This window comes from Mycteria americana, chromosome 12, assembly GCF_035582795.1.
Source record: "Mycteria americana isolate JAX WOST 10 ecotype Jacksonville Zoo and Gardens chromosome 12, USCA_MyAme_1.0, whole genome shotgun sequence".
Classification (NCBI taxonomy): domain Eukaryota; kingdom Metazoa; phylum Chordata; class Aves; order Ciconiiformes; family Ciconiidae; genus Mycteria; species Mycteria americana.
This window is the reverse complement of record NC_134376.1, coordinates 14093050-14120099: the sequence shown is the minus strand read 5'-3', so window position 1 is coordinate 14120099 and position 27050 is coordinate 14093050. Positions and strand designations below refer to the sequence as shown.

At 41.7% G+C, this 27050-nt stretch overlaps 1 protein-coding gene across 1 annotated transcript; it reads left to right on the top strand.

Annotated features, from left to right (window-relative positions):
- The first annotated feature begins 6957 nt into the window (after positions 1-6957).
- Positions 6958-22737, top strand: HAPSTR1 (HUWE1 associated protein modifying stress responses). The gene is made up of 4 exons (XM_075515340.1): positions 6958-7492; positions 8492-8572; positions 12765-13040; positions 21357-22737. Exons 1-4 carry the CDS (start codon positions 7273-7275, stop codon positions 21599-21601), a joined length of 822 nt encoding a protein of 273 aa, XP_075371455.1. The 5' UTR covers positions 6958-7272; the 3' UTR covers positions 21602-22737.
- The last annotated feature ends 4313 nt before the right edge of the window (positions 22738-27050 follow it).

Sequence of the window (27050 nt, the reverse complement as noted above, 5' to 3'; positions counted from 1 at the left end):
TGTCCTGTTTGCTCAGGACAAATTGTTAAGATTTCAAAGAACTGACACTATGGGGATCTCTGAAGGGCAGGTATTAATTCCATACTTCTTATGTAATAGAAGTGTATTATCTCCTTTATATAGGTGGAGAATTAAGCAGAGAAGCTAGAGGACCCATTTGGGGGAGTGCTGTGCATCCTACTCCCACACAAACTAAATGAAGTCTTCCCTGGACAGGGTCCCAAGAGACTACTGGTATTCAAACAGCTACTGAATCCTCCAATAGCTGAGCTGCAGAAACTGCAAATATTATATTTAGCACTTGAAATGCTTTAAACTTGAACAGTCAGTCCTTACAACATGGGAGTAGGTGGTTTGATTTTTTTTTCTACTCAACTGATTAGAAGAGCGTGGGGAGAGATGTACTTTTTGAAATAAATAATTTGGTCAAGAACTGAAAGGACATTGCTATTGAAGCTGGAATCCGAGATCTGATGTCTATCCTCTGTTCATATTACTGCTTACCTCTATGCACAGCTGTGCACGATATGCCCACTTGCTCTTCTAAAGGAAAAGTTCAAATTCAGTTGTCCTTGAGCAAGCAAAATATTCAGTACCTTCAGTGGGGGTTCTGCTGAGTCTCAAAGATTTGATCAGGGAGCCTGCTTTTCATGGCTTATTCAGCCATCTAATCCTGCTAAAAACATTTCCTACAGAGCTCTGTAGGCACAACTGAATCAGACCCTCCTACGCTCCTGTTCATGTGCATCTAGTCCAGTCATGAGTGCTGTCAGTGGGGCTGAGACAGGCTCAGCTGTAGGACTGATGTGTGCCACTAGATAAAAGGAGGACATTTATTCTCACTTGCAACAGTATCAGGTATAAAAAGATTATGGGATCCCTGCTCTTCAAAGCTAACTCCAGCAGTTTAAAATGAGCGTTCTCATGACTGTGCCCAACAAGGCTACGTAGTAAACCATTGCTCTGCTTATGACCCTGTTGCTTGATTTCAGAAGGGGTGGGTTATGTGACATTACCAGCTGCATGGAGGTAAGCCGCCAACTCAAAAATAAAGCTATTGGGATGGGACTTTCTGCCTAGAAACAAAAAAACCCTTCTCTGAGCACAGGGTTAACTTAAATACTCTTGCAATCTGTGATTCCAAAACACTCTGCAAAGAGTGATACAGCAAGCTACTTTTTCTTTTATAGTCTGTGATGCTCTAAAAAAAGAGGGGACATAAATGCTGGAGTGATTCATAACTGCCTTTGGGAGCATGCAGGCAACCTACTGTAGACCTTTGGCATCCTGCTGCTCCTTTAACTAATAAATGACAGTAAGCGGTGAAGCACCTGCCAGCTGCAGCAATTTGCATAGTGCCAAACATCCCAACATCACACCACAAGATCGCATGGAGAATTTCTACTTTCATTTATACTCTATCAAGGATTTCTAAAAGCCTTGGCTTCCTGTCTCATGAAGGCACTGGAGGACGTAATCTACTCTGCAAGCAGAGGGAACTCCACTTAGATGACCCCCACAATGTTTTTTTTCCCAATCTTTCATTTACTCTGTAGCCTTTTTGTTTTCTAGGCCAGTTGTGTATCTGCAGTAAGTGATTAAGATGCTTTACAGTTACACTTTGACCTGCAGTAGTTGGAGACTATTGGATCTTGTTTCTCCCGCAGCCTTGGACATGGCTTTGGGATTGAATTTTGGGTAAAAAATTCCATATTGGGCCAACAGTTATACTAACCATAGCACAAGCTCCCAAACTGAATTAATCTTCAAGGTCTGTCTGTCCTACTACTGACAACAGAAATACCAGCTTATGCACAGACTAATAAGGTTGTGTTATTAGAAGGAATAGTCATCTGCTCATTCATCGTATATCATGAAAATACGATGCGCCCTTTTTTCTTCCTTTGTGTTTTAATTGCTAGTCCTTCACAGCAAGGATCATCTCTTTCATTTGTATACAGCCCATGGCAATAGGACCTTGTTCACGAATCTTAATTAATGATGTGCTACGTAGAAATGGTTTTTATTTTTGATGATGCACTAGAGATTTGAATCTGGAGGAAAAAAAGTGCCGTTTAGAGAAGTATTATAGACAAGTAGAGTTCTCCTTTCAGAGCAGTTCTGGAGGCATGAAGAAAGATTAGGCTGCTCTGAAGTACTGAGCAGGAGGACAACTGCATATTCACCATGTGCTTTATCCTGTTATGCAGGAAATACCATTTATTTCAGTGGAACCAAATATGTAGTAAGGTACTATCCAGTAAAACTGAAAACTGTCTGCTACTCTTTTTGGTAGCGTTTGAATTCACACGTAAATGATCTGTTCCTTGGTGTAGTCGTGTAGTCTTTTTCACAAAAGGGGACTCTTGCTCCTTGTCTGCATTGTTTAATGATTTTGATATCAGAGCCCTGACATGAGGTTTTGAGAATCTTGCTCCCACAGAGTCAAACTGCTTTCCTTCTCATACTGAGCATGGCTTTTGGGGCAAAAAGTCTCTGGATCTCTATTTTAGGCAAAAATAAATTGACCAAGCTTTAATCACGTGGTTTCAAGTTGCTTTTATGTGACAGCATTTTGACCATGGTCTAGAAGTGCTGCTACTAAAGTGCTCCCAGGAAACTGCAGGAAGGATGCAGACATTGTTGCAATATTCACTTTTTATTTAAGGTCATCAACATTTTAAAATTCAAAACACCATTAAGATAGCCTTTTTGCAGTGCTTACCTAGTTTTGATTTTCGGAACATACCATCACCTAGGAGCGCATATTGGAAAAGAAATCCTTTTATCCTATTTCTTTTGTTTTCTACTTCCCATGACTCCAAAACAGGAGAATGTGAGGCTCTTGCGACCATAATGAACCCTCATACATTGATGCTATTGACCTCTGTCAATCAGTTTCTGTTTCAGACTGATCAAGTGCTAAGGGTTTCCACTAAGGTGCTCTATCTTCAGGTTTTCCAGTGGGGAATAGCAGTAACAAGCCAATATACATAAAAGCCCAACTGATCGCATCAATAACAGGTTAAACTGTCTTGATTATGCAATATGCAACGGTCAGTGCACTGCTGTTCTCTGTAAACCCGACTTCTCATAGATACCTGCTGCTTGCTTGCTCAGGCGTACTACTTCAGATTTACTTGGGCTGAAAACTTTAGCCTGAGAAACATTACAATTTCCAGCTGAGTAATTTCCTTCCCTGCTGACCTGGTTTTTTGGAGGACAGCATACCTAGAGTCTGATCCCAAAGGACAAAATGGTGAAGACAAATGAAAACATTGTCACTCAGACCTGTTTTTTTCCCTTTGGTGAAATGAATACCTGCTCCCTTCAGTTCCTCCAATATGTTAAAGTATCATGAAAGTTCTCTTGTACAAGTATCCACACATTTGGCCGCAGCACTGTGAAAACACTTCCATGTCTATATTCAGCCACCTATACATTCAGATATTTTAAAACATTAGTGTTCACTTTGAATAGATTGTATTACCAATAAACCCTTCTCTTCCCCCAATTTCATATTCTCAAATTTAAAAAATGTTTTCCTTTATTTATCATTAGATTCAACTCCCAGTAAGAGTCTGCATAAGGGAATAAAACAAGCCTTCAGAGCCTTCTACAATTAGCATACCCTCATCATGCTCCAGTAATTATCTCCCCTGAGACTTCAGTTGGGATGCCACACTGCTCTCATCACTACAGCGTTCCCATGGGGGAAATTAAGAGGCAAAACACCAAGATTACTCAGATGCCACATTCACTGTGCGTACACCATTGATCTCCCAGTCTTTTTGCATTTGACTTTAGCCAATAAATTGCTTACCAGCAACCAAAACCAGCACAGCTGTGTTTGTCCCAGGCCACTGATGGCAGGTCAAAATGGATTAGCATGAAACTTGTTCTTTATTTACAGGGAGGAAAAAATCTTTAGTGAATCAGTATTGCTCAGAGGATACAGGCACTAAGCTTCTTAGGAGGCATCAGGGAGAAGAGTGTTTGGGTGTGTTAAGGGGTTTTTGCGCATGGTGCTTTCGTTCCTTTTTCTTTTCTCCTTTACTGCCTCCTCCACAATTTACCCAAGAAAAGTTTGTCAACAAGTTTGTCAGAGTTTGTCAAAAGTTTGTCAAAGTTTTACCCAAGAAAAGTCAATCAATATTGTCTTCGTTCTCCATTTAATGCTACTTCGCTACCTGCAGGACTCCTTTGGTACTTTATTCTTCTAGTCCCAGAAAATGCTTGACTCCTTTCCCAGGTCCCTAACACTCTTTTTATCTTCAGGTGGCATAAAGAAGTCTGTAGACCAAGTTAAAGTTCTTCAATCCATTCTATCAAAAAATGACATAAGTTTTCTAATTTTAAAATTCAATATCCCAGTTCTCAGCTGTGCTAGGCCCCTCCACACTATTATCCCAGAAATCACCAATGGCCACTTCAGAAAACTGTAAAAACAATTGATACAACAACTCCAACGTTACCCACCCCACCGGGAGGAACAGGTGTAGAAAGGGAAACAGCCCTCTTAAACTCTCAGCAGTTTCTGTCAGCTGTAGATATTTCTGAGAACTGTGTGTATCCAGGTTTCTCCAAACTAAACCAGGAAATGCGGGTGCTGCGCTTTTACCCAGGACTACCTAGTGACGCATTACAGCTCTCTGCTTGATTTATACTGAATGGGCATCAGTCATGGCCAAATCTCAGGACTTGACAAATCGTGACTAACGCTACATTGTGTTGCAGTAACCAGCTGTTTGTTTCACAGCTGCCAACATTATGCAACTCGTTAGAAATATTCAGAAAAACAGATGTGTGGTACACAAAATCCAGGATAGCCATGTCCCCTCCTATATCAAGCTCCATCCAGTAACTTCTGATCTCAGATCTTACACAGAGCATCTGCAAAGCCCATTGAAGTTGGCAGGAGCATTTCTGCTCACCTTTTGATGAGGGAGGTGGATTTAAGTACCCTATTTATCGGAGAAGTACTTGAACACAATCCCATCACACATTCCCATTTGATGTCTTTCAGTATTCAAACAGTTTAAGAATATAAGGAATGAACATTTCCAAGTTGAAGGTAGTTTATAAGAAATCCTATTCAACAGAGAAGAGAGTTTTGTCTTCTGTTCTTTGTTTTCCTTAAAACAGTTGCACAGGAGAAAAATCCGCGTTCCACCACAATATGTACTTACTGGCCTACTGATCAATATATGATTTACAAAACCAATTTTCATTTATTGTCAACATTTTTAAATTTTTAAAATTTATTCTTTTCTTTTCTATGATATCTTTGTACATTCATAAAAGCCCAATAGCTTATACCTAGGACTACTCCTAAACCTGCTGAAGTTCATAATCCTAAATAAGGATTGGACAGAGCTTTACCTAGAAAGGAACAGAATATCCATGCCTCTGTGTATGTGCATTAGCGTTATGAAATATGTATTAAAAAGCTAATGCCACAACTTCAGTTTAAGAACACGTGCACAGAGGTACGGGTACTCTCATCCTTTCTACTCACGTGGAGTACCATAGCATAACCCACAAGCAGGAGGTCCCTAGTAGTTAGTCTCAGTGGTCTAGGAAAGATAGTAGCCTGCAGCTTTAGTTTTCAGTTGCCTTTAGAGATAAAAAAACCCAACAGTTCTAATTATTTCCTCATACCATCTCTTTCCCCACTATATATGATTTAGGCTTGAATTCCTGTATGTTTTCGGGAGTTGTATGAAGATCCAAGTTCAACATGGGAACAAGTACAGGCTGAATAAAATAGGCTGTCAGAGGAGGAAACGGTCCATGAAGCTTGTGAGTGCTTCTGACATCCCGTGAGTGTGAGTGGGGTGGGCACCCCAGACTACCAGTTTATGTCTAACACCAGTGCGGTAATACGGAAGAGCTGATGTGAAAGCCAGCTGCACACATGCAGCAGTGGCCTTGCAGACTCAGGGCAGGGGGTGCAAAACCTGCTGCAGGTATGTCCAGCCTTTGCACTAGAGCAGTAACAAACAAGAGATGGGAGTATTTCACAGAGGATGGCGAGTGAAACTCCAGGCGCTTGCCTGCTGACCGCTGTTGTTACGCCGATTCACGGCTTGGCTCACACGCTGGCTCGGGGGGACGTTTGCTTGGATGGAAAGGACTAGTGTGGCCGGAGTAGCGAGGAACAGAATTTTCACAGCAGCATTTTGAAGAGATCGTGAGGTAAACAAGTGCTTTAAACACGTGCAAAGAAGCTGTGATTTATCTTACTATTTGTTAGAATTTTGCCTGGTACAGTGCAAATACACTACAAGAAATGGTAAATAAAAGAAGTGCAAAAACGGTAGAAAAGGGATCGCAAGGGTTTTGAGTACTTAGCGCAAACCGCCCGGCCGCCACCTCGCTCTCTCCGGCGCTGGAGCCGGGCTCGGCCGCGCAACAGGGCCCAGCCCCGGCCCTCCGCGGCAGCCATTTTCCCCCGGGCCTGGCCCCGGCCTTGGCCGCAGGCCGGGCGGAGGAAACCACCTCCCGGGCGAGGATCTGCCCCTCAGGTGGGTAGCGCGGCGGCCGGCTGTCACCTCCCGGGCTTCGGCCCCGGCGGCAGCGGCCGGGGAGAAGCCCGCGGCGGGGCAACGCCTTACCCGGCTTGGGGAAGGCCGCAGCGCCAAGATGGCAGAACGGCCCTGCCCTGCCCTGCCCTGCCCCCGCGGGCGCCCGGCCCGCGCAGCCCCGCCGCGGCTCCAGCCCCCGAGCCGCCGCCCGGGCCCCGCCGGCTGCGGCCCGGCCCGCCGCGGGGTGAGGGGCGAGGGCGGGGCCGCCCCGGGGCCCGGCGCATCACGCCAGGGGGAGGGGCCCGGCCGCGCCGAGGGCGGCGGGGGAGGCCACTGCGCCTGCGCGCCGCGGCCGACGACATCTGCGAGCGGGTGTGTGACAGCGTAACCAATCTTGCTTTGGGCCCGTCCCCCCGGCGCGTCCCGCTGATGGGCGTGCGGGCGGCCCAGTGAGCGCCGGAGGTGCCGTTCAAACCGGCGGTGCCGGGGCGGCGGCGGCCAGTCGGGCGGCGGGGGCGGGCGCTGGCGCTGGGCGGCAGCACGTTCCCGGGCGTCTCCGACGGGCTTTTACTGTGCTCGGGGCGGCGCCGGCGCTCAGTGTGTTTGGAGCCGGCGGACGGACGGGCCGGCCCGGGAGCATGGGGGTGAGGTAGGGCCGGCCCAGCTGCGGAGGGGAGGCGAGCGCGGCCGTCCGGCGGGGCCGGGCCTGCGCGGCGGCGGGGAGGGACGCGGAGCCGGCCGGAGGATGGAGGACAAGAAGGAGGAGGGCGAGGCGGAGATCCAGGAGCACGGGCCTGAGCACTGGTTCAGCAAGTGGGAGCGGCAGTGCCTGGCCGAGGCCGAGCAGGAGGAGGCGCTGGCCCCGGAGCTGCAGGACGAGGCGGCGGCGCAGCCCGAGCACAAGCAGCAGAAGCTCTGGCACCTCTTCCAGAACTCGGCCACCGCCGTGGCGCAGCTCTACAAGGGTGAGCGCCGCGGGGGGGGGGGGGGGGTGCGGGGGGAGCGGCGGTGCCTGGGGCGGGGAGGGGAGGCGAGGGGGGCCGCTGCTGAGGCGGCTGGGGCGGGACGGGGCTCGGCGGGCGGCGGAGCCGGAGCGCGGTGGGTTTGGGGCCGAGGCCGGGCCCGGAGACGGGGGGGGGGGGGGGAGGGGGTGGGGTGGTCGCAGAGGCGCGGGGCGGCCGCGGAGCCGCCGGGGGTGGGGTGGGAACGGGGCCGCGGCGTCACAAAGAGACGAGCGGCGAGAGTGGCCTGGGCAGGGGGAGGAGCGGGCTTCCGGCCCGGGGGCTCCGCGCCCGTTCATAGAGGCAGACGGGAAAACAAAATGGCGTGAGGGGGAACCGCGGCCGCTGCCCGGACGTTGCCCTTCGCGGCCTCCAGCGGAGCGGCCTGGGCCGGCGGAGCCCCTGGGCCGGCTCTTACGTCGGCCCGGCCTGGCCACCCTCCCCCTCTCCGCCCCGGGCTGGCGGAGGCGGGGGTCGGCCCGGGAGGGCGGCCGGCGGGGCCCTGCCGGCCCCGGGGAGGCAGGGCGCTCCGGCCGAGAGCGGCCTCGGCGGGGGGCCGCGCCGGGAGGGTCCCGGTCGGCGGGGGCGAGCCCTGTGAATGCCCGGGGAGCGGCGGGCTCCGGGGGCGGGGAGGGTGGGGGCAGACCGGGAAGCCCGGCCCTGCCGGCGGCGGCGGCTCCTGACGCCCAGCCCAGGGAAGAGGCTCCGACAAAATGGCGAAGTGAGGGGCCGGCCCCATTGTGCGGCGGGGGCTGCGGGCGGGGGCCGGGCAGGGCGCTGCCCCGGCGGGCTGGGGGCGCCGCCGCCGCGCCCGCTGCCCGGGACCGGGCCGCTGCCGGCCCGCCCTTCTCGACCGTGATCCCGAGTTGCCTTCGGAAGGTGGAACAAAATGGCGAAACCTAACATGGCCGTTCGGAGTTGGTGACTCCAAAATAAACAGTGTGTGTCCTTCCCTCCCTGCAGACCGGGTGTGCCAGCAGCCGGGGCTATCCCTCTGGGTCCCCTTCCAGAACGCCGCCACCGCGGTCACCAACCTCTACAAAGGTAAGGGGCTGCCCCCCCCCCCCCCGCTGCCCCGGCAGCCCTCCCCACCGAGCCGGGCCCCACTCTGCCTCCTGCCCCGGCTTACTCATAAGCAGGGCCTGTTAATGTCTCTTATTCACCCTGATAAAATCTAACCCGAGACTGCTTCCTCAATCTTGAAGTTTTCCCTGGGCCACTTTAGCTGACGGTAGCTGAATCTTTGTTGTTGCCTCATGTCAGTGACTAATAACTTAAAAGCTGTTTTACTTTGAGACCCTTGAAAAAGGGTATTTTTAATGTGTGGCTTGCCCTTGTGAATTCAAGGGAAGAGTGCAATAGCTTGTTAAACAGTACTTAAATTTCCTGCATTTTGTGTGTTTCATGGTGTATTAAATGTTGGGATATCAGTATAATACATGTACACTTGCAGTGAAGCACAGGCTGGGTTTAGTGTTTGTAAAATTCTGCATACATATTATGTGACCAAGTTTTATCTTCCTGTGGCAGTGTGAGGCTTCTTACTTAAGAAGATTCACAGTTTATCTTAAGTACTAGAATGTCATTATGACTGTGTCCAGCGTGGCTGTAAGAAAGCAGTGTTAGCCAAAACTTCGATAAGAGCACGCTCTGCATGTGGCTGTGCTTTTGCGCTGTTTTACTGTGTGTTTCTATCTGTCAGGATCTGTTTCTAAACCCTGCTGTTCTTTGGGTTGTCAAAAGAATTGTCTGCAGAAGCGTCATTCAGTGGTTTCTAGTTTGTTTAAACGATTGTACAAAAATGATACCTGTATCAGTGGAGGCTTAAATTGGCACAGTGTGATTCCCATTGTGACTGTCTTCCATTCTGAGGAAGGAAAAAACATTAAAGTTCCAAATTGTTTTTCTGACTTGTAGTTTGATTTTTTTTTTGACTTGTGGGATGTTTTTTTTTCTTGGCCTGTACAGCATTATCTACAGTTCTAACTGTGTGTTCTTTCATTTGTCTCTAGTTTTCCGATTTTGGATTTGCTTTAGGCAGTTGAACTTAGTAACATGTTTGTGATGGCTGATCAGGTTTCTGACATATGTGGATGGAGCAAGGAGGAAATGCAGATGCATAACCCTCACTGCCAGAGGCTTGACTCTTGCAGAAAGTGCATTTGGATATGGTGTATGTGTCATAGGTCATATAAAGGGGCAGCACATCACATAACAGGGTAGGTGTTGGCCTGAGGGAGTGGGTCACTAGAACATGGTCTGGGACACTAGCCACTTGAGCGTGGTGCTAGAGTAGCAGCAGGTAGTGTTAAGTTGTCTGGAATAATTATAGTCTTTTCTTTACAAATGGCATTGCTCTCCCTTACAGCATCTTTACTATAAAGACTTAGGCTGTTTATTTTTGGTTAAATCATTTGATTACTTGTGCTATAGGCAAAATGAGCCTGATTTTTCTGCACTAATGTGATTAACAGAAGAGTATATGTGTGGTGGTCAGGGAAACTAGAATTTAAGTAGGAAGCTGTCTGTAGTCAGGTGTAATGTAATACTTCAAAAAGCAGCACCTAAAACAAATCTTTCTTTAAAACAGATCTTTAAGAACTGTGATCTTTTGATTTGAATTTAACTTCCAAGTGGGTAGAAATTTGTTGAGAACACATGTAGAACCATCTAGGCACTGGCATACCAGGCAAGTTGGAGTCTCTTAATGTGAATTTGCCTTCCCTAGTGATGAACATGGCTCTTTAAAAGTATCCTGTTGTTTCTCATGTATTCAGTAATGTTTGTGTTTTGGAGGACTCTGTCAAAACACTGGAGGAGTACTTGGTGTGGTAAACTGAACACCACAAACTGCCTCTTGCCCTGTCAGCTGGGTTTCTGATCTGATAAATGTTTGTGATTTTGAGACATTAAAATTCTTTTAACGAGCTACATGAGGAATAGTGCATAAGGAGAATGCCATGATGTCTTGAATGTCAGCATTTTTTCTGAAAATAGATTAGTAGTATAATATCACACCACACTGTGAAGGTCTTAGATCATGAATTTCTGATTGGTGCTGGTAATAGAGGCCTCGTTTAAAGACATTTGATTATCTTCCAGATTGCACTAAAGAAGTGAAGGCATGGCTTGTAATGTAGGATTTGGAACTTAAGGCCACTGTAGAAAGTCTTAGGCATGTATTAGAATAAGACTTCTAAGCCTACAATTTACCTTTTTTATTAAAAAAAAAAGCTGAATGTTTGTTAATGTTAGTTTTGACTTAGTAATTTCAGGATGTAGGCAGCCTGACTGCTTATATTTTGCCAGCTTAACTTTGTAAACAAAGTAGTTGTAGCTTTTACCATAGAAAATCTAATCTTTCCCAGGGTAATGACACTTGAAATTTGTCCAGGCTACATCAGCAGTCAGTGTGTTTGACCTCATAACTAGTTCATGGTTAGTCCTTTGTAAAGCATTCTTGTATACAAGGAAAGCAGGTTATTGACATAAAGCTGGGCTCCTCACCTCTCAGAAGGTCTTGTGGTATTTCGGGAAGTGATTAAAGGAATATTGTCAGTTTCCAAATTATCTCCGAAGTGTTTGGGTAGCTTTTACTAGTGAGTGCATTGGAGCCTTAGCTGCTGTGGAGTACAAAATGGCTGGAGGAATAATCTGTCATGTTGCCATTGCTTTCACAGGAATTAGCATTTGTAAATCTTCTAGCCTTTTGATTATAAAGCAGCACAGGCAAAATACTCTTGGAGTGCATAAAAGTAACTAACATGTTAAGTGTACTCTATGTATACCTGTATAGCTTATATTCTGAAAGCTCCAAGATTTAGCTATGATCAATTTGGGATGTTTTTCTTTTTTGGTAGGTTGTGTTATGTTTGAAGTGCTGCTCTTTGATAATGTAGATTTTAGTGCTGTCTTTTGTGGACCATGCAGTGGTACCTTAGAATATAAGTCTAAGAACAGCATTTAATAGTGATTATCTTTGGGGGTTTTTTGAGTGTGAGAACTAGATTAGATGTGTATGTCACTGTTTACCTGTAAACCAATATCTTGGACAGCTGTTCTTAAATCTCTTAATATTGTTCTGGGCAAATGGCTTTTGTGTTGGACTTCATTAGTAAAGCAAGAATATAAAAAGCTGTTTTAATTAGATCTGTCAGATTAAAAAAAAATATATGGAAATCAAGTAAATGAAATAGGAGTGGATATGTTGATGTCTTTTAATGGAGCAAGAGCTAACATAGCAGTAATTTTCATAAAACTGAAATAGCTGTTGGCAAAGCTCTGATAACAAATCTATGACAAACAAGATGAGCATAATTGTGTAGAGAATATGGTTTGTCCCACCTGTTACTGTTGTCTGAAATTTACTTAAACTAGTAGCCAGAAATGTATTTATCAAAGTTTGAAAGCAATGTAATATAAGGCATTTAAGAGTCCTTCTTAGAGGCACAGTTATAACTGATGTGCACAGGTGACCAATTACATCAATGGAGAATGAAATTGCATTTTGTGGTAGGGTTAATTGCAAGTAATATGTGTTTAAAGCTTTTGTATATCAAATTTGCAATGGGATCTTAAATGGGGAAGGAAATTTTTTTAGACTTCCTTTGTAAATGGTGTGTTGCCTAATTGAAAGGCATTGGGGACACTTGTGTTCTAAGTAGTTTCAAAACTATGGCCTCCTGCAGGTTGCCTCTGCAGTTGAAATTCAGATGAAACTAGAGGGACTCTAAAGAAATCTGAGTTTTCTGAAAATTCCTTACCTATCAGAATCAAGAAAAGCAGTTATTACTTTTGTTTTTGTGGGGTTTCTTGACTGTAGTGATGTACTTTAAGAGTGTCTCTTAAAGCATGTTGTCTGTTGATTTAAGTACCTTCCTCAGACTGACAGGCTCAAAGTGTGTTTTCAATGTTAATACAACATGGTTTCATAAACAGTGCTGTAGTGTTGACCTGAAGTATAGTAAATGCTATTTAGGTTGTGCTTGAGTTGCTCTTGACTTTTTTTTGACTTGTAAAGGGGGTGGAACTTTTTAGCTAATACTTTTTGGGTTTAATATGACTCATCTTCAATGCTAGCTAATTTGTTACAGCTAACTTGGTACTGTGTTACAGTAACCTGTAGAAAATCTACTTCTTTCCCATGGTTGACAGGAAGCCGTATCTGTGATGTGCCATTCTATACATTGCTCTCTGTTAACACTTACTAAGAAAACTTTTTTCTGTCTTCTTGCAGAAAGTGTGGATGCCCATCAGCGGAGCTTTGATGTAGGAATTCAGATTGGCTATCAGCGTCGGAATAAGGATGTGTTAGCTTGGGTTAAAAAACGCAGAAGAACTATTCGTAGAGAAGACTTGATCAGCTTCCTATGTGGAAAAGTTCCTCCTCCAAGAAATTCTAGAGCTCCCCCAAGACTGACTGTAGTATCCCCTAACCGAGCTACTTCAACAGAAACTAGCTCATCTGTAGAGACTGATTTGCAACCCTTCCGTGAAGCCATAGCTCTGCATGGTAACAGTAATTTTTTCAATACTACTTGGTTAAAATTGGGTGGGGGTTCTTAAAGCATGTCTGGCTCTTGGCCATTGTTGGTGTCATAATATGTCATGTACCTGATGTTCCAGCTGAAGGTATCTCCTTAATTCTCTAAGGGAGTTTTTGCATGTATAATGCATGTACCTACTAAAAAGTTGCATAGTCAAATATTTTGAATGAGGAAATGTATTGTATAAAAATGAAGTTTGGATCTGTAATATTCTACAACTGTGAACTCAATAGTTAAATATCAACTTTTGGTAGTGTTTTTGAAGCAATGAAGAGACTTGGCATTCATGCCAATGCTAAAGTGAACAGAATTCTTAGAAAATGATAATACTATGCTGGCAACTAGTTAAATATTGAGATTTGACTAGTAGCAAATAACTAGCAAGTTTTTGCAGTGTTATGGAGGGAATTTGTCTGAAGCTTCTGTCTCTGGGGGTACCTCACCTCACTCCAGTACCCTTGTTGTTATGCACTGGATAATATGGTTTAGCATTCTACTTAAAGTATCCTGGGAAGAACACTTTACTTGCACATCATTGCAATACTTGAGTCCTGTTCAGAACTTAGTTCTAGTTTACTTTCAGTCTTAAATGTCTTCCAGTGTCATACTGAATTTCCTTCCTTGCCATCACCAACAATGTTGGCAGTGTATCTTTTCTCCTTTTCAGGTATGAACATTCAGTAGCATATTCTGCATTGGACCATTACCTAGCAAGTGATAAAGAAAAACATGTTTTAAAATGCTCCTGAGGTGAAATGAAGCAGTTCACCTGTGGGTTTTACGCCTTCTAAAATTCTAAAGGGTAGCAGATATCTTGAGGTATAAATAGTAGACCATTCTAAAAGTAAAAAATCAAGCTATCTAGAAGTACAACCTGTGAAACTTAAATGAAATTGTTACTGTCTCAATATTCTCAGTGGGGGGTGGAATTAATGAGTTAATTAGATGAGCAGATTCCTGAAAATGCAGTCTTTGCTTCTGCTGTGCTGTGGTGGCTTTTCAAGATACATAAGCCAGACACTGTTACTGTCTAGGTGACAGCCTAATTCTGGTACTGTTTGCTGCTCTGTTGCCATTTAAATCAAGCATGCTTCTACCCAGTCGTGTAGTTTTTGGCAACTTCCCTTCTCATATTGGAAGCTGGCTAGAGAATTCTGTGTGCTAGTATTGCTTATTCAGTAGGTAGAGCTAATTTCATGAGGAGAACAACTGCAGAAGCTGGCTCTCACCTGATATGATGTGATAAACACCCTCTTAAAAAAAATCTTGTTTTCTGAAACTAGTTGAATCTGGTGTGCAGTTGGCTTTAACTATAAAGTCTTATTCTCAGGTGATAGTAAGCTGGGTGGACTCACTTCAGCACAGTGAGCTCTCAAGCAGAGTAAAGTCAGAGGCATTTTTATTGGTAATATGCTCTTTTCATGTCCTTGTATTGTTTCTTAGCATCTGCTTTGTATAGAGGTGGTTTATGGAAGTCACTTCTCTACAGCATGGGAATCTGAACCATGAAGTATAAAGTTTTTTCATATTTCATAACCTAATACAGGGTCATGAGGACCATAGGAAGTTCTCTGCTGCGTATTGGCACTGCAGGGGCTAGAAATGCACTCTTCCCTTTCATCAGCTGGTTGACAAGATTACATGTCAGTCACCTTCTGGATTAGGTTCTCCTGATACCAGTTTCAGTCTGGTCTTTGACACAAATCCTTTTGTGCGAATCCTTTAGTGACTAGGCTTGTATTTGGCCTGATAACTGTTTTTAGGTTATTGCCTACAGTGTCTGTGTGCCCTCCCCTTCTCTTTAGGGGAAGAGGAGCTTCTCCCCTCCTCTTTAACATTAAGGAAGTTGTGATTAAACTATCTCCCAAACTCTTTTCCTATTTATCATAGGGCTTCTCAGAGTTATGTTTTGATTTTGAAACCTGCATAGGATCTTCAGGTTGTGTAAATTGATGTCCTCTCTGTAGGGCTATGTTTATCTTCATTTTTGACAGGCTGTTTAAAAGTGATTTGCTGCTTCTAGGTATTGTGAGGAAACATGAGAAAACCTGATGATAGTGAGTAGCAGTCTCAGCAAGTGTTCAGGACTAAAGCTTTAAGGGGAGTTTTTGGCTGGCATGTAAGGGAGTGAGGCTTTGTTTTGTGCTGGTAGGCTTCCTGTGGAAATGGAGTGTTTCTCTATTTGTAATGTGGATGGGCTGAATTAGATTTGATGGGTAATGCTAAAACTTGCTGCTCTAAGCAAGGTCTCTTAGTGAAGCAGGGATAGGTATGAATCTATGTCATGATATGACACCAAATAAAGCTCTGTTGAAGTTGAGCTGGTTTATTGACTTCTCAGAAATAGGTACTAATATATGTCTAAAGACCATGGTCCTATAACTTGTTGATCTTGCTCTTTGGGGGAAATAACTGTATTTTGATCATGTAACCTCTAAATGCTTCATAATCACATCTGAAAACTTTGACAGAAGCTGTGGTAACAAAGTGGCTAATAATCAAATATTTCCTGGAACAGCAAACAATTCCAGGTGTATGCCCTAGACAAAAACATTAGAGAGGAGTATCTTTAGGTATCAGTACAATCTTAAAACTGTATGCTGCATCTGAAGAGAAATCTGTTAAAATTGGATTTTTAACCTTACCTCTTCTATGCCAAACCTTGTTATATCTGACCTATATTATAGCTCTGCAAGGTAGTTAACAGTTTTCTTGACAGAAGCTAGAGACTTTGAACCCAAAATTTAATCTTATGATACTAGTTAACAATAGTCTTTGTGCTATAAGGAGACTTGTTCTACTACTGTTTTCAAGACTTGTTACAGTAGCTAAAAGCAAAATGGTCATGACAAAAAAACCTATACTGACACAAGAATGTTTAAGGTGTATGTGATCTACCTTTTCTTTTAACTCTATGGTATGTATGCTGTACACTTGTTACTGAAACCCTTAGTGTAACTTAAGGGTACTTGAGAATGAGTTTTTGGAACTAAGTAACCTCTTGAGAGAGTTAAACTCTGGTAAATAAAAAAAGTCTTTGCCCTTAATATCAGCTTTCCATTATTAGTGTGCCAATGGTAACCCTTGAAATAAAACATGGCTAGGAACCTGAACTGTGAATATGTGAAAAGAAATTAAAGCCTTCAAGAAAAGCTGAGTAGTTAGCTCAAGGTAATAGATACTCTTTTACTCTGAAGCTCAAGTGGATTTTTCTGAAACTTCAGGAACTGTGCATCTGATGTTTCTTAGTGTTTTAAGATGTGATAGAAGATAAATACCTTTATTGCTCAGCATCTCAAATAGAGTTGGGTTTTTAACTTCCACCAGACCTTAAAATGTCATTGCAGTTAGCACAGGTATGGATGTATCTTCACCTACTTTCTCGATGCATATTGCTGTATCCAATTCTGTAAGAAGAGTTTCAAATGACAGAATTAGATAAAACTGAGCTAATAGTCATAAGACTGCCAAAAGCTGACATGTCCCAGGTCATTTTCTGCTTGGCTTGCGTAGCTAGCATACTGAATCTTGCAGTGCTAGTGGCTGTACACAGTCCATGTTTGAAATGATGTCTTGTAGTGTGGGATATGCTCTCCATGCTTTACAAACCATTCTCCCAACATAACAGGAGAAAATGCTATGATTTGAGGAGGGGGAAGAAGCAAGCATGGGAAGACAATGCTGAAATATATTAGACTTGAGTGTTCTTCAGTAAAAATGATGTGAGTGTGCAACAGCACAGTGAGGGAGTGTTAGTTCTTTTGCTCCTTAGCTTTAATGTTGATGTATATCATTAATGTGATTCAGTCTCTCTGCAGGGGGGGAACCCCTTGCTCTAGCATGTTGAAGTGTGTGGCTTGGCCCCTTTAGAGCCTGAATTTCCATTAGACCTTCTTACTCTCTTCTCAAAATATTAAACTGCAATATAAAACAGCAGCAGTTGTTAGTGGAGAAGAAGCAGTTGGTAGAAGAGGGCATGGGAGAGCAGAGTTCAGGTTAGTTTGAAAGAGTTTAAGTTAAAGGTTGTGTGTGTGTATATATAGCTATCAGAGTTGTGTATTGGTATGTACTGCTAAAACTTGCTCTTTGAGCAGTACTGTGAAAGGGTGAGTGTGACAGAGGAGTGACGAGGATCTATCTGCATGCCATTTTTTATTTATCTGGGGTTATTAACTAATTCCTGCTTTAGTCACACTTATCTAAGCGTGAATGTTCTTTTTGATACTTCCTGAGTAAAACTTCTGGAAAGCAATAGTTAATACTATACTGAACAGTAGTTATCTAGTATAATGTTGTGGTAGTCACCTGAATAACTCATACTCATTATGGACATAGTTATAGTGCATATAAAACAGCATTTTCAGTTTGTTAGGCCAGTGTTGATAAACTTGCTAATTTTGACTTGACTTTGAGTTTTATTTACCTTAAGTATTTCATATGCCATAAAACATACACTTTTAGCCAAGCATTCTAATCACCTGATAGTTTTGGAGAGTACTTAGTTATAAATTAGCTAGTATTAGTCACAATTTCTTCTATAATGCAGCTTTTTCTAATAGTACTGTAACAAATGCTTTAGAATATAGCTTCAGATAAAAGCAGAGTTTTGTGAAATTACCGGCTATGAAACACCATATTGTTGATGACTTGACTGAAAGATATGGCAGGAGTGAGAATGTAATACATATTGCAAAATATTTCAGATATGCCCTCCACTTCAATCCTTTCAAGTTTAAAAAGGGAGAAAGAGCCATGTGTCCTTTCTTAAAGGCCTCTTGTAAAAGGAAATGTCTCCTGTAGAAAGCAGTGGGATACTTCAGGCGTGGTCGTGAGATCGTGAAAGAAGTAAAGACACTTCAGTAGCTGTTTGAATCTCTGTCCTTTTGTATAGACAAAACTGCTGTGCCTGTGATTAAGTCATGCTAATCACAGTATAGAAATTTGAGGTTGTGAAATGGTGTTGCTAACAGTCATGTCATCTTACTACTTCCTAGTATCTATTACTGCTTGCTTTCTGCTTTAAATGGTTAAATGCTTTGGGAAGAGATCTCAGAGTCCACTGAAAACTTAAACTCCAAATAATTCACAATAAATGGGTTTTCTGAGATTTCTTCTTTGCATTACATCAGCTTTCCAAGAAACAGTGAACTGTGGATCCCAGTTCAGTTTCAGATCCTGAAAGATACTTTCTCTGTGAACAAAAAATAGATCTTTTCTACTGCATTGCTGATTGTCTTCAAAGGTGTTGCTTCCATGAAATGGCAACTTGATATTTCAGTGCATGCTTTGAATTTTTTTGACTCTTCCATGTTAGCTTGATTACCCAATCCTAAACTGTGCTCTAAGTGTTTTGTTTGACAGTTCTGCTCTCTTGGATTGATATGTAGTGCTATGTAATATGGTTAACTGCCAGTAACTGATACCAGATTGTCACTCAGTCTGTTAGCATACTCAGTAATGACTGTTACTCACTAGTTCAGTATTAAATACCTGTATGAGATGCAAGATTAAACTGCAACTAGAAGTCCATGTTGTGATGCAATATCCTTGTCCTTCTGTCTTTGTAGAAATTCAAAACTACTCTTCTGCCTTTGACACCAGGTTTGATTGATTGAAGATTTTAACTTCTTGATTATCTCCTGAAGGTTGTTTGTGTATTTACATGTACAGTGATTCAGTATTACCTAAATATTGGAAAGTCAATACCTGTTTGAGGCATTGCTTGCAAACCTTGGCAGTCTGTTTTAGAATATGCTGCAGCATATTACAGATGCATCTTTTAATTGACTTATATCTGCTATTTTAAAAAATGCTTGTTACTTGAAAAGACTCTACTTAAAAACAGTTCTTGAGTGATGCCAAAAAAATGTACTCGTGTCACAGGTCAGTTTTGGGGCTTATTTAAAATAATTTTTCTCTCCTTCCTTGGACACTAGACATAATGAAAAGATGTCGTGATAAAACTGAACTAATATATTGGCCATTTGGTTATGGGTTGTATAACATAAGAGTAAATGACTAAGTGGTGTAAATTGTTGATTCTCAGTGGAAGTAACAACACTGAACTTGTGTGTTCAGAGCAATTTTGCTTGGAATAGTAATGTTGGGGGGAAATCCTTCGCAATCAATTTGGATTTGAAACAATGTCACCTTCTGTGCACTGTCAATTTTTTCAGATTTAAATGTACAGGATGAATTAATGTTTTTTTTCTAATGTATGTCATGCCAGTTGAAATTAAACTTGCTGTTGTCTTTGAACTGTGAAGTGATTTGTTACCTGACCAAATTTTGCACGTTGGTGATTTATCCAAGTTACGGTATCTGAAGAGGCTTTTTGCTCATACATCTATGTCATCCAGTTAGCTGCTTTACTTTCTTTGGTAGATGTATAGGAACCTCTCTTCATAATGGTTTTGAAGTTAAACTTGACCTTAATCCTGGGAGTACTGGAACAAACCTTGTTTCTGAACTACCTTTTCACTAAAACAGCTTCTGCTGTTTAAATACTTTATGCCATTGTGAATGCAAGACTATTTTAATATTAAAACCTGCAGGGTCCCTTTCAGACTTCAAACCATGCTTCTGGGTGTGTTGGAACACCACTTAGAGCTGTAAGCAAAAGCTCTAAGAAAGCATCAGCGATTAGTGGCTGTTTCTGCTGGTTGTTGTATAATGCCCAATTTGTGTAAAAATATATCCTGTGCTGCTACAAGATCTAAGCTTTAAATGTTCATTCAGCAGTAATGTACAATAGAGTGAAATTGGTTTTGTGAAACAGTCTGTTTTATCCTGACTTGTATATCAACCTGCCATTGCTGCAGAGAGCTTCAGAATTTATCTTTAACTGAGGTTTCTGGCAACTGATCTAGCTCTAGCTAGCCTTCTGCTAGTAGCTCTAGCAGTCTTCTCTTCACAGAGCCTCTGAAGTTGCTTGTTTGGCCTATCAGCAGCTAATAGATAGGGTATTGTTAGGCTTTACTTGTCAGCGTGTGACTTCTGGCTGTCTAGTTGAGTATATATGAAGATGTGTATTAAATGGCTTTGCACACACACAAGGTGTGTGATGGCTGGACAAAGGTATTGGAGTATTTGAGACTGGAGAAAACCTCTGAGAGCGCTCAAGATTTTGATGCTTACTGAGACAGAAATCTTCCTGGACAGCTTAACACTTGCTTGTTCTTGTTGCTAGAAAAATATACAGATGTAGATCTTGTTCTGCTGTTCTTCATCTTCCTGTGTGACTCTTGCTTTGGTAGTTTATTTCTAGAGCCAACAGATATTTTGTACTTTCCTAATAATACTCAGATTTGAAGCAGTTATGATAGCAAACATGTTTGTCTTGTATCTGAGCTCTTGTTTATCTACAAATGTAGCCTGAATTCCAAATTGAGCAGAATTTTTAGGCTTTCATGTACTAGCCCTTACTAAACCTATATTTTGGAATGTCCTGCTTTTACAAAGTTACAATAGTAACATTACTGAAGACAAAAAGTTTAAATTAGTATGAAGTTCATTGTTTTCTTGTTTATGGCCTTGTTTCTACAAGAAGTAAACTTTCTGTTTTAATTAAATATTTTATTAATAACCTAAACACAAACCAAAGTGATTGCAGGGTACCTGTGACTGTTTTGGATCACATCTGTCAATAGTAAATTTTGGGGCATTGTCATGTGGTCTTGCTTAGCTTGTTTTTTATTTATAAGTGCTCTTCTGAATTCTGATAATACTAATGTGTTGGCTAATAGTGGCAGCCATGAAATAAAGCTTTTATTTAAACACTAGCTGTTTGAGATCTGCTGTCATACTGCAGTTTTCTTTAGAACTACAGTGACAGGGAGTGAAAGGGAGCAGGGTGGTGGTGTTTGAAAAAAGACCAAGTCAACCTGGAAAGCCCTTGGTAGAGGGATTTTCATTCTGTGTAACTGTTGGTCTAGTGTTAAGCCTTCATATTGAAATAGTCTGCTCTTGAGTGTGTACACATATTTTGAATAGCATGTCACGCTTATGGGAGCTAGCATTTGCCATAGTGTGCTGTTACAACCTGGTGTATAAGCTCACTTTTAATGTCATAAAAAGCAGTTCTAGTAATTGCTAGATTCTTAGGGACTAAAAGCTGGGAAGGTGTGGTCTGGACTTCATATAAGTAATTGTGGTACAACTAATAGGATGAAGTGCCTTTAACATGTCACTAGAAGTCAGATAAGTGTCATCCCTTCTGCCACACATGGGAAATTAACTTTCTTTACTGTTTGATCTAAATGCTTTTTCTTTTTTTCCCCTAGGTCTTAGTGGTGCAATGGCTAGTATAAGTGTTCGCTCAAGTACCCCAGGCTCGCCCACTCACGTGAGCAGTGGCTCCAATGCTAGTCGAAGGAGAAATGGACTCCATGATGTTGATTTGAACACTTTCATATCAGAAGAAATGGCACTCCACTTGGACAATGGTGGAACTAGAAAGCGTACCTCAGCCCAGTGTGGCGATGTCATTACAGACTCACCAACTCATAAACGCAACAGAATGATCTAAACTGCAAAAATTTCAAACCCACCATGCTGCTTGAAAGCCACTTGATCCTCAGAGTACTATTGAAAAGGAAACATGAGGCCATCTTTCCATATTCACTGTTTAAGACAAATGAATTCAATAATTGCCATAAAGGAAATTTTAGGTATTACATTAGATGCCTCTTGTAACTGCGGCTTTCTTAAACTATATTCTTAGCAGAGGACATCAGATATTGTGTAGTAGTTAGCAAGATCATCATAGGCGAACATGTATCCGTTCCAAGGCTAAAAGTGACCTTACTTGTATTAAAGGGAAAGGAAATTTCAGATGTTTATTTGGTTATAGAATGCTTTTTTTGTCCTTTATTTCCTGCTGTGTTGAGTATTTGCTTAAACAGTATTGCCAGTTTGACTGAAATTGTCTACAACATAACTTGGCATCTTTGTCAAAACTGCAGGCTTCCATTTTTGCAGCACTGTACCATGCACCTAGTTTCTATATAGTAACAGTGTGCAAGTTATAAATATTGGACTGTACCCTTTTTAGTTTTAAAAGCAGTTAATTCTGGTGATTGTGTGATAATGTAAAGAGGTGCTATGATGGTCATGCAATTAATACTTAATATTGAATCAATACAAGGATCTTTATTGGATTCACTTTGTGTGTTTTAGTGCTCTGAAGTAGCAATATTAAACTTTCCCCGATTAACTTCATAGGCTTTTAAATCAGTTTGAGAAAATATATGTACTTATTGGTATTATCCTGTGGTAATCATACACAGTGCAGACTGCACCAGTGCTGACCTAAATTTAGAGAAAGATGTCCTGTAATTGGAAAATAGGCTTTTCTGTTCAGTATTAGTGAAGGGTAGGTTTTGTGTACACCCATATCCCATTTTACATTTCTTGTGAAGTAATTGCCCATTGCTGGGGAGGGGTGGGAGGAGAGGGAATGAGGGGGAATAGTTGGAGAAGGGGTGTGTTCTAACAAGTAAGACTTCTGGTCACATGTGGAAACTTGGACTAACTTAAACAAGGTTGTGTGATGCCATCTCCTTCAGGAGGGCGTGACATGCAGGTTCTGTGAAGTGCTAAGAAAATAATTTAAAACTGGAAGTTGATTATAAAGCTCTGGATGAATTAAAAAGGATAAATGGCTTTCTTTTTGTGTTGAGCGTACATTCATAGGATTGAACTCTGGCTGCCATAACTTAAGCATAATCTAAAACTGAACTAGAGATCAAGGCTGATCTGCTGCAAATCCATTTCTGAATGGGGAAGGATACGTGTCAGTCTCGAAGAGTGTCCTAACTATTTTTACATGTAGATGCAGCAAGTCTTTGGTGGTGAGCTCTGGCTTTTAGGGCCTCTCAATCTCTGCCTAGGAAAGGGATAATACAGGAGGAATAAGAAAATGAAGAGCTCTCAACCAGCAAGTTGGGAAGAGGTATTTAGCAAGGTGGTATGCATGCTTTAACTGGAAGCATAGGCTGATTCTTGGATGAAATGCAGCTATGCTAGATTCACAATACTAAAAAAATTGTGGTGTTCTAGCTAAGTTAAGGCACCTTGAGTTCCATGTTAATACACAGCTCTTCAAGACTTTTGCTTACGTGCTTGTAGAGTCAGATTTTTTTTAATATTATCTTCCCTGTTTGAAGCAGACTTCATTGTAGTTTTGCTCCTTTTTACCCTGATGTCCTCTCATTGGTGTTCTGTAGTCAAGGCAAGGCAGCAATGATGTGTTAAATTCTCAGAATTCAAGGCTCTCTACTAAGAGCATGATTTCCTTGCTTTGTGGTGCTTCCATCAAATTTCTTTACATTGAAGAGCTCTTGAAGATGTCAGCAGTTGCACGATACTGTAGCTAGGGGTTCTGTAGTTTATGGGACAAGTGTAAGAACTGTCCAAAGCAAGACGGTAAAAACTGTTCAAAGCTGAACTTGCACATCACCCGAAGACTCAGTATACATTAGTTTCAGTTACTGCTATTAACTACGATTCATAAAACTTATTTTATGTAAAATATTAATACTGCATAAAGCTAGTTTTCATTTGGAGACTGCATTTTCAACAAAGATTTTGAAGATGGTATCTAAATATATCTGTTAGTATTTATTAGGCTGTTGGCAGAGGGATTTTTCTGTTCCAGAAGAAAAATCTGGAGTCCTGAACAGAAAGGACATGTGTGAGAACCATTCTTCAGCTCTTCTGTTTATTCATTAACTGGCTTGTACAACTAAGATGCTTATGCTCTGCAACTTCTAACACACTTTACTATTACATGTGGTAAAGGTAACATCATATTGGTATCAGTTCTGCATATATGGATTGAACTGTAACAGTGCTTCTGGTCTAGCCCAAATATATGGAGCCTGTTGAAATTACTTTTCCCTTTCCTTGCAGTGAAATAAATCCTGTTAATGCTTTGAAGTGTTAATTCAGTCTAGTACCACCTAAAACTAAATTTGTCTGGCTTATTTAATTTGTGCCATTTTTCTTTGAAAGAAAGCAGGTTTAGATATTAAACTGGTTGCATTAATGTTTTTTTGCTTGTACCTTAAATATTTGGCAACTTTTTGATTGTTTTTTGTTTAGCCCCAACTGTCGTTTGCTCTTTGTTAACCTCTGCCAGAATGATCAAAAAAATGCATGTATTCACCTGGTAAACACAAGGAGAACAGGTTGTCTCTTAAAAAAATAAAAAAAGTCCAGTACCTGTTGCTTTGAAGACTATTTCTTGTGCCAGTGTAGAAAATCGATGTTTTGGAAATAGCTTTCAGCTGTTATCCAAACTGTAGCTCCTGGAGCCAGAAGTGAGTTGACTTCCTGTAAGAAACACTGAATTGAGAACTGTTTAGTTTGGTAAAAGTGGTGCTTACTTTTGCTTTCTCCTATGAATCGTATAGTTGACCGGTCTCTTCTCCATGTACATCAAATCTAACATGAATGTGCGGCAAGTTACATAAAGTACATCCTGCACTGAAGCTACTGAGCTTGGCTTGCTTATTAATGAAGTAAGTTTTAAATGTTAAATTTAAATCTATATTACAATAAAGTAACGCAAAAATGATTTTGGCTGAAAGTGAAGCCCTGCAGTTAAACTTACTCTCAAATGTGGTTTACCCAGCTGGAGTAATAGAAACTCTAAGTCATAATAAACCTAATAAAAAAAAATAAATACAACTAATCAGGCTGTTTTGTAGTTCTTTAAGTTTCTGAATAATACAGTCCATCAGTAAACCCAAAACAAGATATGATTAATGTGAGTTGACAGGCTTATTTGGTTCTGCAGAGTAGGATTTTTCTTTAGGAATGCAATTTGATGGTAGCTGTTCAGTCTAGCTACACTTAAGAGGCTTTCCTTTCTGTCTTTTATGGACTAATGAAGACATTAAGAATTGGGGCTTACTGTTGCATTTGTACAAGACGTTCTGCAGAGTTTAACATCACTAATACTTAGGAAAAGCATCTTAAACTATATGCCACTTAAAACCTCTTTAGAAAGTTAAGTGGTATTGAGTTCAGTAGTAGAGCTTTCTGATCTTGTGCAAAAGACTCTTTGGACTTAAGTGAAATTAGGTGCTTTAATTAGCAGCTTTTCCTGCTTTATGTGGGTGTCCCTAAATCTGCAAACTATTTTCCACTTGCTATATCAGCAGGCCTTTGAATTTAATTATGAATGAAAGCTTTACTTCACAGGAGCTTTTCAGTTAAAAATGTCTTATTTTTTTTGATTAATGTTAACGTTTTCCCTTCTAGCCAATGAAATGTTCCAGTGGGGATTTGGAAAGTGTTCTTAAATGACTTCTAATAAAACAGCATCTTTCAAATGTTAGCCTAGAGCTAGTAATACTTTGGCAGAAATAAGGAATGCACACCTGACTTGGTCCACTGAGTTCCCTGCACCAGGTGGGGCTGATGTGGTTGTCTGGGGTAGCCACAAGGCCCAGCAGTGCTCTCATTCCAGATCCTCTGGTTATTTAAGGTAATGGGGAAGGCACTGGCACTTGTCAGTAACTGTGCTTCTCTCTGAAGCTTTCCTTGTCTGGGTGTAACTCCCGTGGATAGCTTGAGGCTGGTAAAATTTCTGAGAGCTTATGATGCAATGGTTCTGTAGTCAACACTGGTGCTTTCTGCTGATGTTCTCTCACTGTGCCCCTTTCACACCATCTCAAGGGAAACTAAATGTGTCCCAGGCTCACAAGGGTGGTAGTGAATAAACCAACCAAATTCACTTCTGTGTAGCATGGAAGCATCACCTAGCTCTGTTATAAGAGAGACTTGGAAGCTAAATGTTTCTCAGTGGGTAAGGAGATTCCAGCATTTCCTATGTGATTTCATTTTGACTACTGATGCTGCTGCTCTGATGCTGCTGCTCTTATGCTGATGTTACAGCATCTATCTGGCTTTTTTAACACTGGGACTGTACACAAGGGCTGTATTTTCACTGACTAAGATGGGAAGTGGTGGCAGAGTGCACGAGAATATGACCTTGTTGGAATCTGCTACAAGCCATTGGGCAGGCAGTATGGTTTGTAGAAAATCTTGAACTTCAGTATAAAAAGTACTGATCAATTGGTTAAGATAGCATCTAAGACCACTCTTAATCATGCTTTGTAATATTTCACCATTCTTATATTGATTTTGTTTTAAGTGTAATGGTGAAGTTGGTTCTGGATGCCAGAGAACAGAACAGCAAGCTATGTATGAAAAGAAATACTGGGGTCCTCATTTGTATTGTCATGGTGTAACACTGTCTTGCCTCTTTGTTAGAAAAGAAACTCGTGATGCTTCTGCAGCTCTGAAACTCAAGCCACAAGAATTCTGGTGTTTTGTACATCTAGTGTCCTTTTTACAAAGCATCAAAGCAGAGAATACAAAATGTTTGCATTTAAACTAGGTATACTAAGAATCTTGTTCTAAGTTTCTGCTGGAGTTTTGATAGGGTCACTTCCAGCTCCGGCCCATACAGCCCGTATGTACCTCTGCTCACAGAATATGGTCAGTGCTGAGAAGTCCAAAGGTTAGCATTTGTTACTTTATTAATACATACCTTTGTTTTTATACTGGTAACTGTTTGAACCTAGCTTTCTTGTTTTGGAGTGAATTCCTAGAGTCTTACTTGTCTATAATGCAGTATGCAAGACCAAGAGTAAGATGAGGAAAAAACACCAAGTTTGTTCTGCTGTTTAACGGAGTAATTACTTGCTCTCATAGAGTTAATAACTCCAGTTGTGTATAGTATTGCCTCTCTGCAACTTAATTATCTTTAGACCACTTTCAAACCACAAAAATCTTTGCATCTTTGGAATGCTTTAGGCTAGTCTTGTAGCTATTTTTTAGAAATACCTACTCTGCTTTTTTGAATATAATTAAAATTTTAAAGCTCTGGGGAGAGAGTTGCCACAAGTTGGCAACAGTGATATTGCCCTCTATCTATTTCATAAAGCACAGCTGAAGATAACTAA

Bases quoted from the DNA above. Each gene is read 5' to 3' on its own strand.
- HAPSTR1 (XM_075515340.1), top strand. From the start codon at position 7,273: ATGGAGGACAAGAAGGAGGAGGGCGAGGCGGAGATCCAGGAGCACGGG. The intron at 8,573-12,764 runs GTAAGGGGCTGC...GTCTTCTTGCAG, and splicing joins GGTCACCAACCTCTACAAAG to AAAGTGTGGATGCCCATCAG. The intron at 13,041-21,356 runs GTAACAGTAATT...TTTTTCCCCTAG, and splicing joins TGAAGCCATAGCTCTGCATG to GTCTTAGTGGTGCAATGGCT.